At 36.8% G+C, this 10,786-nt stretch overlaps 1 protein-coding gene across 3 annotated transcripts; it reads right to left on the bottom strand.

Moving 5' to 3' along the window:
* Window positions 1-681: 681 nt before the first annotated feature.
* On the bottom strand, window positions 682-10,215 carry LOC113701829 (lysine--tRNA ligase). 3 transcript variants are annotated; one of them, XM_072058952.1, is made up of 19 exons: window positions 9,990-10,215; window positions 9,537-9,900; window positions 8,933-8,976; window positions 7,730-7,798; window positions 7,473-7,638; window positions 7,288-7,381; window positions 6,405-6,490; window positions 5,599-5,711; window positions 5,460-5,522; window positions 5,244-5,369; window positions 4,862-5,144; window positions 4,657-4,753; window positions 4,411-4,567; window positions 3,582-3,725; window positions 3,408-3,476; window positions 3,174-3,317; window positions 2,070-2,125; window positions 1,189-1,280; window positions 682-974 (listed from the first exon to the last, which is right to left on the bottom strand). In XM_072058952.1, exons 2-18 carry the CDS (start codon window positions 9,700-9,702, stop codon window positions 1,223-1,225), a joined length of 1,935 nt encoding a protein of 644 aa, XP_071915053.1. In that variant the 5' UTR covers window positions 9,703-9,900; window positions 9,990-10,215; the 3' UTR covers window positions 682-974; window positions 1,189-1,222. The 3 variants fall into 3 exon arrangements, 2 of the variants coding, with proteins under 2 accessions (XP_071915053.1, XP_027078456.1); XM_027222655.2 differs by lacking the exon at window positions 9,537-9,900 and having other exon boundaries at window positions 9,990-10,213; XR_011818294.1 differs by lacking the exon at window positions 9,990-10,215 and having other exon boundaries at window positions 874-974; window positions 3,578-3,725; window positions 9,537-9,812.
* Between the last annotated feature and the right edge of the window lie 571 nt (window positions 10,216-10,786).

Below are 10,786 nucleotides of genomic sequence, written 5' to 3'. Positions count from 1 at the left end.
GAAATAGAAAAAAGAACCAAAGATGTGAAATTAATCATATTTTGCTTGTTGTGGAGAAAATTTTTTGTAAAATGCCAATAATTGCATGAGAATTTCTTTCATTGAATGAGAAATTTTTTATTATAATTTTATTATCGAGATAAAATTTATTTTCTACTTTTGAGGTATTAATACTTTTAAAGTCATAAAAGAGTTGTGATGGTGATTTTAGACTAGATGAATTTGAATTGAAAAGTCATTTGGACATTGAAATTTAATTTTGGCATATAATTGGTTGTCAATGGTATTTGTGTGTATTTTTTGTCTTTTAATTTTAATTTTTTGTATGACAAGCATTGATGATATATATACATTTTGAGATCTTTTGACAACTATTTAGATTTGGAACTTATGATTAAATGATTGATGGGGATTAAGTTTGTTGATTTGTACAAAGTGCAAAAAAAATAATTGAATATATTATGTTTTTCTTTCTTACTTTTGTAGAAAAGGGCAATTTAAGATTTTTGAGAGAAAATCTAATTTGTTGGACCAATATTGTTATATAAATAGTAAAATAGGGGAAATATATGTAATTTTTAAAACCTGAGAGGAGCTCTCTACAATTATAAAAAACCTTAGGGGAGGTTTGCAAAATTATCCCTCTTTTCTACCCTGAATAGATAATTCCTCCAACAAATCTACCATGAAAAAATCATTAACTGAAAAGAAAGTGAATTTGGAGGTTGGGTAGTTAAGTCCCCAAGTTTGTCTCAAGGGTTAAATTTGGGATTAGGTTTAATTAACTAACTTCAAAAGTCTGATAAAAAAAAGAAAAGAAAGTGAATCACCAAACTAACTCTATGGAGTTACAACATTGCATAGTCAATAGTCTTTTCACGTTTGGCACCAAAAATGAGTTTGACATTTCTTGAAAATAGTGATCCAGATTCGGTGGCATTGAATGGAAGAATGGAGTCCGAATCACTAGGCAGCTGCATTGGAAAGGAGACGAGTTGAAAATGCAAATATTCCACATTCCACAATTTAAAGACAAGAAAAAGGGCGCAACAAGAATCACACGGAATTCAACAAATAAGTCATCGAGGCAAAAGCTTCACATTGTCTCTAATACTCCTAGCTAACAAGAAGCTTATGCCCTAGGCACAATGTAATTCATGATAAAGCTTGGCGTGAGAGAACGCTTACCTTCTGTAGCTGGCCCATCCTTAGTCGGTCCATCCTAAGCCTTAGCAGATCCGTCCGCAGCCACAATTGAATCATCCTGAGCCTTCTTTTGACTGTTTTAGGAATATGACACAGCATAAATTATCAAAACAGCACAAAAGGCAAGTAGCATATACTTGGACCAACATCAATTAAAAATTAACCAAAAGAAACACGTCTCAAAAAGGTGGAGGCACTCGAACTGAAACACCAAAAGGAGTCAAGATAAAAATCCTATCGTTTATTTTAGCAACAACACCGAAACTTTCCTGGCCACAAGTTTTCCAACCCCTGCTCTTCCAGGTATTATAATTGCAGAACATGTGGCCATCTCTTTCACAAAAACAGACTCTGCATTCGGAATCAAAGTCCTGCCATCTTCAATGGCAAGGAAAAGGTAAAAAGCTACTACATTGGTTAGTGCATGGGTGAAGTCAATACTGTGCTGCAAAAGGGTACCTTTGATAACACAATTTCATGCACAGCTGACTGAGAATCTTACTGCATTGCTTTGACAAACCTCAACAACTGAAAACAAGTACAAGTAAAACTAGTACTATAGGAATCAAACGATGAAGACTATCTATGTTGATTAAAATCAGTGGGAATGGAAGCCCTGCCATTGTCATGTGTTATTATCAGCTAAGTACTCAACAGTATAGAGACCTACCAAGATTTTGAAGAAAAATAAATATACAAAACACAAATTGTGTCAAATAATCTCAGTTTCCTCTTAAGGTACGAAGAAAATCTTACATCTAAGCTAATATTCAGTGTCATCATCAAAGCCGAACCACACAAGAAGCACCAGAGAGGAAATGGAAAAAATAGCAAAGCCAAGGCTGAGTTAATAGACAAAGCACCTTTCTTTAGAGGAAGGCTCATCCTGTGGTTTCATAGCTGGAAAGAGCAAGACTTCCTGTTTAAAAACCCAAAACAAGGCTGATTATTGTAGGTAATAAAAGAATGTGAGAGTACATAATTAAATAGGCTGATGCCTATGGGCCATTGAAATATAAAAGTATGCTGACACAACCAAAAAAAGAAAAGCCATAGTGACGATCTTATGTCACGCTAGGGGAAAAAAATGTGAAAGTTTATTTTGCCTCTGCTTGAGCAGGAACCTGCTATTTTGCCTCCACTAAAATCAATATTACTCTTATCCATTTGCAACTCAATTCAACCAAAGCAATTACAACCTAAAGTCTTAAGCCAGACGAAAGCACAATATTTACATGGTTGATTGTCAGTATAAAAATGAGGGAGGCCTCTGGAATTTAGTGAATCTACGGGTCTAATGATAAATTAGCCAATAATAAGACAATGGATGCTTATTTAAACATCTCTGTCAGCTACAATTCCTTCATTCTGCCCAAATGCTTATCAATTTACAGCACAAATATGCCTTAAGCACCACCCCCACCTCAAATCAGACACTAGGTTCTCTAAACAACCACCAACGTATACTGCACTTCCTAAACCACAGCCCAAACATACCAAGAATAACCCTCTCATTGGTGAAAAAGTCGTGTCTCGGTCCTTCAACTATTCACAACCTACATCTCCAAGAAGATATGCCTAGTTATTTTTTCTTTTATTTTCTACAATTTGGTGCAGAGCAAACATGTCTAAACAAAATCGGCTAGTCCCTGTGAATTTCAGTTTGCTGGAGCCTCCAAAAGCATCATGGAATATCAAATCCCAACCTGAGAAAATAACCATCCATACACTAAGCCCAGTCCAAGTGCCTATCTTTCGAGAAAAAGAGCTTCTGTCCGAACAAGAACCACAGATATCCTTCCCAAAAAAGAGGAAAACCCTCAAATCTTCTCTCTCCTGACCCAACAAAAGGATACAAAAGAGAGCCAGGAAAGCAGATTCAAAAAGATAGCAAGATTGAAAGCTAAGCTATAAACAAAAGCAGATACACGTGACATGCAGAGTCATGTGAGTAAACAGGTACAGACCTTGATATTCTGTGAATCTGTCAGTAGCATAGCAAGCCGATCAATACCGAGCCCCCATCCACCAGTTGGGGGTAGCCCATACTCGAGAGCTGTGCAGAAGGTCTCATCCAAAGCCATTGCCTCATCATCACCAGATTGTCGGTCCTAAATTCAAGTGCAAATGGCGGCAAAGTGCTGTCATATGATGTCTAATTGAAAAACCATTATAGCCAACTCCATAATAGGTTCGTGTACCTTGAGTTGGTCAGCGAAGCGCTGCCGTTGTACAACGGGATCATTCAATTCAGTGTATGCATTACAAAGCTGTAAATTTCCAAATATTAGACTAAAATACTGAGATAGTGAAATAGTCCCTACCTTTACTACTACAGAACAATCTCAAATTGGAAGGTCAAGCTAATTACATACTTCACGCTTGTTAATGAACAACTCGAACCGTTCCGTCAGGCCTGGGCTTGACCTATGCCACTTAGCCAACGGACTCATTATCTCCGGATGGTTGATTATGAAAGCAGGGTCGACACAAGTCTCTTCCAGAAAGTGTCCGACGAGCTGCAATCCAAGAAGTTAGAAATGGATATGGGTGGGTGGTGTGCATGTCTGTGTGTAGTGTGGGTGGAGAGAGAGGGGGGAGGGGGAGATCTGCCTAAAATGTAACACATGCAGAATCTAAATCATTCTTGACTTCAAAATAAAAATTGCTTCCAGTGACAATTTGTAGAGGATGATACACATTTTAAAACTGTCATTTCTGCCTGAGACATAACACATGCAGGATTTAAATCACTCTATAGTTCCAAATTAACATTGCTTCCAGTGGCAAATTTTGGAAGGATGCTACGTATTTGAAAACAGTCATTCACATGCCCTCAAGGAATATGATGAGTTTGATATAAAGAGAATGCTGAAACACAACCATCTAAAAGAGAAACAATTGACAGTAAAAGAACAAAAGCAGTATTTAACTGTAATACAAGTTGTCAACAAACAGAAACCCCCCCTTCCAATGTCAGGGGTGCTTAATGTTAACATTCATTTCCTCTTTCAAACAATCAATTACCATCTCAGGTTCCCATGTAAAGATACAAAGAATCCATTATTCACTATAAACATTGAGAGCATGTAAAAGATAAGTTAAATGGCCTAAAAGATGGAATGCGTACATGCCACTTGTTTTTTGACAAGACAACTGAAAATCTGTTGCGGCATAATGTATACGCAAAGAAACAGTATTTACCTTATCAAATAATCTAGCAGTTGTTTGGGGAGGGGGACATTTGATGTCAAACTTTGCACATGCATCTAACAGATATTTGTTAGCTTCAACACTTGAGAGATCCTTGGGTATATTCAGATTTGCCATCTTCTCCAACTCATCTATCATGTCAATCCTTCTGAAGAAGTTAAAAAAGGGTTGAATTAAATAATAATATATGGATGGACAGGCCTAGCCTTAACAGAAAAAGAACAAACAAGTCGAGACCTGAAAGGAGGGGTAAAATCAATCTCAATTGGATCGTTCTCCTGTCCATTTGCGTGATACTTAATTTTGTACCCCCCAGTGAGCTCCTTCACCATTCCTAAGCAACACATTATTGTTTAGCAAGCAAACGAATTTTGATCCAGAAAAATTTCAGAAAGTGAGCAAATTTCTAAAAGAAGAATGAAAGTAATGAAATGCCAGATACCACTGAGCATTTTTTCAGTCAGCTCCATCAGGTCATTGTAATCAGCATACGCCATATAGAATTCACATGTAGTAAATTCGGGATTGTGTGTCAAGTCAATTCCCTCATTCCTGAATTGCTTTCCTATCTCATAAACACGATCAAGTCCACCAACAACCAGCTCCTTGAGATAAAGTTCAGGTGCAATACGCATGAACAGCTTCATGTTCAGTTCATTATGATGAGTCACAAAAGGACGTGCTGCAGCTCCCCCAGCAATCATGTTCATCATGGGTGTCTCAACCTTATGTGAAGAATAGTGCATTGTAATGGAATTAAGGGATCAGAGCCAAGATTATAAGATCAAACAAGGTAAATTTTGGCACAACTGCACCCAAATTACCTCCAGGAAATCAAGATTATCAAGAAAACTTCTGATATAGGAGATTATCTTAGCTCGAATCTTAAATATTTGACGAATTTCCAAGTTCAACATCAAATCCAGATAACGCTGTCTGTATCGTGTTTCCTAGTATCAAAAAACATAGTTATGTTGGAGAAGATAGAACCAGAAGAGGGGATACATCAACTTTAAACAGTTGCAAAAAATATTGCGGACCTGATCTTTTAATATATATGACTCGAGATTCCTCCCACTTCCTGGGACCCACAGATCAGTTTTCTGAGATTAAACAAATTCAATTGTTAAGAAGACACAGCAATAGAACTCGACAGCTACAAGAAGCATATGCCTTTACCTTAGTGTTATCCGACCCAGAAGCAAGCTTTTGCCGTGGCATCATATGAAGACAATGGGACAAAACTACAAATGTTTTTGGGAAAATACTCAACTCTCCCCTTTTAGTTTTGCCTAATAAAGCAAAGAGGAACCACAACTTAGATCATGGAACTTTCAAATCAGACATAGTTTACAAAATACAAAACAATGACTTTTCAATCCCACACTACCCGACATCACAATGATGTCATCCACACAGCATTAAGTGTTTCAATTAAAAAGACTGATGCCTAAAGAAAAACATTCACCGCAACACATATACCAAGTTCAAGTACATTTTTATGGTTTGAGTTTGTACTGTTGAAAAACCTCAAAAACATGCACTTTCGACATTGTAACTCCATTTCTAAGATGAGCCACAATACTAAATGTTTTTCATCGAAGAAACCAGCAAGATGGTGTCAATTATAGTCTTAAATTGTAACATTCTATCAGAAAGGTACTCAGTAATATAGGTGAAAACAGGATCTGGGCTTTCTGGAGACAATTGTAATGATTAAAACTTTGTAAACATCCCAGGTCTTCCTCAGGAATGATTCGACAGAAATAACATATAGACTCCACTGAAGATAACTATGACATAAACAGCTAAAAATACCTTGTTAAAAAATGCTCAGAAATCCAAACATTCCTAAAATGATGACCTTTTTATTTTTGTTTTGGGGGTGGGGAATGAGTTTACAAAAATACTTTGAAGAGAAGAAGACAGAAAAACAATTTTTATTCATGAAAGTGTAACCACTAACAGTGGAGATTGTCTCGAACCTGGAAATCCAACAATACCAACAATATCTCCACGCTTAACACCAGAGTGAAATGTGGGAAAATTATCTTCACCCAAATCCGATTTCCTGCATATGTAACCATGGTCAAGTGAAAAATAAGACACAGGAAAGTCTAATTGCACAAGTAGTCATATACGGTGAAATAAAGAAAAATAAACAAAAGGAACCAGACAAGTAGCAAGAATGTATTCACTTAAGCCATGAAATTAACTATCTTCTAACCCCAGTATCCACTTGCTCTAGTCAATTCACTATATCTACAAACACAAAGTACTGAACAAGTTAACTATTCCCTGACACTATTAGTCACTTGCTTAAGTAAGCAAAGCAGAAACAATCAGCTTTTCCTTTTACTATAAGAGCCCTTACCAACCTTAAAAACCAATAAAAATTTACGATTTAAAAATTACAAAAGGCTAATTCAGGCTAACTGTACTCTATCATTCACAAATCACCTTCTGCTAGATATTTAGAAGCATGTAATGAAAAGCATGACAAAAGTTGACATTCATGTATTCAACAACCACAGGAACTCAAACAGGAGACTGAATTTATGTTTTCCTTGTTTCATAACGATCCAGCCAGATATAAGAATAATTATATGAAATTTACAGCATGTAGAAAGCATCAGAAACAAAGATAATATCATATGTTTTTCATCCCAATTGAGATTTGGAAAGTCAATGGTGTCACATAAATACAAGTTTTGAGTATGTTGTTCAAAGCAACCACTCATGCATTAAGGCTTAAACATCTGATGTTCAATTCAAGCTAGAAGGTCTATAATTTCTGAAACATAAATCTTTGAATCTAACCCAACATTTTCCTCCCAGAAGATAAAAAATAACCATGGACATGAGTACCTTGCATCAGCCATAACTTGAACTTTAGCACCACCACCATGGAGATCATAAAAAAGTAATTTTGCCGATGACGATCGTTTGTTCATGATTCGTCCTGCCAATGCCAACTATATTTTATCAACATTCAAAAAAATGAAAAAAGACTGACCATCACTAACACCAATATCTTATAATATCTCCATTACCTGCTAATGACACTTCAACATCTTCAAGATGCTCCCCACTTTCCAAGCTTCCATATTTATTCACAAATTCAGGAATTGACATTGAGGCAAAAAATTTGTGAGGATATGGGTTCTTTCCAGCTTCCTTTTCAGCTTCTAGTGCTTTCAGCCTATTTTCATAGTATTGCTGCAAAGCACGAATAAATATAAGTATAAATCTTACAACTACTTAAACAAAGACACAACTAAAAAAAAAGGAAAAGCAAAGAAATAGCAACCGTTGGATCCAATCCCTCATCTTCTCCGCCTTGGGCCTGCTGAGCACGTGAGCTCGTCTTTTGAGCAGCCTGAAAGGTGCCATCACAATCATCATACCCATAATATCGTGAAAAAAACACAAAATTTAAGCACTGCACTGCAAATATTTAACATTTACAAATATTCACATGCTATTTGCTTGATGAAAACTCAGATCCTCGAAAACCGTGACATAGCATGAGAGAAAAACTTGGGTTTCAAATTTTCATATCTCCGCATTATGAACAGAAAATAAAGGACAAAGATAAAACTACATCCACCAAATAAATTTCAAAGCATATAAAAATCAGAAATATGTGTCATCAACTTGATTATATTACTTAGCAATAAGCCGTTTGGACTCTCCAAGGGCTCCCTTCACTGCAGGCTAGATAATTTCAGTAACAAAACAAGTTAATTTTGTCTTTGATTGAGGAAATGTGAAGGCATAGAGCAAAGAGCAAAGGAGCAAAGGAGCACGCCTCAAGTGGAGTTGGCAGCTGAGGAAGCTCAGTTTTCATTTTAAGGTCCCAAGTGATGGATGGTTAGGAGGGTAGAAGGCAGACTTGTAGCATCCCACTTGGTAGCTGGTAATAAGCAATGATGCATAGTTAGCTAGGATTTGCTTATATAGACACTGTGTTAATCCCTTAAGGCATTCTGAAGATTTTTCTGATTTTGTGAGAACAGTGAGCTGCGCTGATGAGCTCTTGCTTTTCATTCTTCTTCTCCAAGTAATTCCTAACTCTTGAATATTTTCCATCCAATTTCCCAGTTGGATTTGTTTCTTTTATGAATGAAATCCTAGTCATCACTTGCTCCCTATTATTAGTTTTCCCTCGGTAATTTGCTGCAATTTAGCTCTAATTGTGTGAGATTAAATCTCTGAACATTAAAACTTATACATATTGCCAAAACAGGCTACTGTAAATAGAGCATGGGCATTGCAAGCCCTTTTGAGATAGTTGAACATTTTCTTACCTTCCCTGGCAAATTTTACGACCTTTTGCAGTCCCCTTTTTAAAAAGGGCTTATATATCACAACTCACTATTGTGAACATGGAATCTAGAGGCCATAAACAAGGGCAGCAGCACAGAAAACACCACGGTCAAACAATAAAAGCATAAAAGTTATAAGACACAAATGCGATTATTCAAGGTAATGAAAAAACTTATCCTCTTACCTTGTTAGCTTTGTCCTTCATGTTTTGCAATGTAAGTTTGATTTCTGCAGCAAAATTAATCAGAAAATTAAAACTGGCGGCAATATTAGAGATATTCAATTAATAAAACCATGCCATTCAAGTTCAGACTTGCAAAAAAATACTTAACTGGGACAAGTAGGAAAACCATTTAGGGCGGTAGTTAATGGAACAAAAACAATAAAATTTAGCAATGAGACAGGTCGATGGCTGAAGCGAAATTGGAGTATAAGAGGAAAAAAGGAAAACTGATATTCAAGTTGGGGTAAAAACAATAAATAATAATATTGCCACAGAAACATTCTCGTAAATTTGAAGAAGATTGAAGGTCGCTGTCCACATTGCCTAAGCAATCCTAGCCCCAACAGAGTTTGAGAAGGTAAAAATAAAATATTTTTAAAAAAATTAGAAAAAAAATACAAATTCTGAGACTAGTGGAGAAAAAGAAGGCAACAGCAACTTAAACATTTTCTTAGCCTAGTATCCAATCAAAACAAGAAAATTGACAAACATATTTTCTGAAAAATATCTTCAGTTCAAATGAACAAGGCCAGAGTGCGGCGGTTAAAAGAAAGAGAAGGCTAACCAGCGGCGCCCGCGGCGGCAGAGGAGGAGCAGAGAGAGCGAGAATGGGGAGACAGTGAGAAGCGAAGGCGAAATTGAGTTGGGTGAAGGGGTTTTGAAGAATGCCAACAGCAACAGGGTTTTCGTCTTATGACATGGTACAAGTTGTGGAGATGACGTCGTAGCATAATTTTCAGAATAGGCAATTTCACAAATTAAGGTAAGAAAACCTCAAAAAAAAAAAAGCTGAATTGGCCAAGAAAAATGGAGCTAATTTCCTGAAATCATGTATGGAATTTATAAAATTCAAAATTTTCTCCTCCCACCAACTCCATTCCCTTTACCCCCACACCGCCACGCCGCCGCCACTATCTCCACGTCCTCTTCTACAGGAAAACAAGAGCAATAGAACTCCAAAATATGTTGCCTCTTAAACCGATTTGGAGCAGTCCTTTGTCATTATAAAAGAACTTACCTAAGGAAGAGTAGAAGTTGGCTTCGTTTGACGGAGTGGAGACAGGAGATTCGCCGGAGGCTGTCGTTGAAGCCTGAATGGTGGAGAGGTCGCTAATTTCTTCTCCTTGGACAGAGCCGGTGTTGTCCTTAAAGCTTGAACGCTAATGGAGTGGAGGCCGACTGCGATGGTCGTCGGCTTCGCTTCGATGGGCGGCTTTGTTGTTTTGGCGCACGGCTATGGAGGGGAGAAATGAGAGGAGAAGTGACCTAGGGACTTAATAGCTAGTTTGGGAGTTCAGATTTCAAAGGAATAGAAAAGAAAGGAAGGGAAAGGTGAACTTTTCACGTTTGGGAGAGTTTAGTGAGACGGAAAAGAAAAGAAACGAACGGATCTTGAAGAGAAGCCAAGCGTTGCTACAGTGCAAAAATTTTCTGACCAAAACGGGCGGAAAGCGAAGGAAAACTGATGGAAGCTTACAAATTTTTTTTTTATTCTTTCTTTTCTCACATAACTTATCCTTTCTCTTCTTTTCTTTTCTATCCTCAACTCACAAACTAGCTATAAGGTTTTCAGGGACTTCGTCGGTTTTTGTAAAGAAAAGAAAAGAAAAGAAGAAAAAACCGGTTTTCAGTGACTTTGGCCGATTTTAGATTTGACCAGTCCAAATTTGAAAATAAAAAATACGATCACGACCATAAAATCACGTCTTTTTGTCTTACTTGAAAAATAATGCCAATAATAAACACAAGTAGAAGTGACAAAATGGATATATGATTGATAAAAGATTTTAATTAAATGGATAGTGAATCAAATTG

This window comes from Coffea arabica, chromosome 7e (assembly GCF_036785885.1).
Source record: "Coffea arabica cultivar ET-39 chromosome 7e, Coffea Arabica ET-39 HiFi, whole genome shotgun sequence".
NCBI classification, from domain to species: Eukaryota; Viridiplantae; Streptophyta; class Magnoliopsida; order Gentianales; family Rubiaceae; genus Coffea; species Coffea arabica.
Note: the sequence above shows the minus strand (reverse complement) of the source record. Positions and strands in the feature narration are given on the sequence as shown.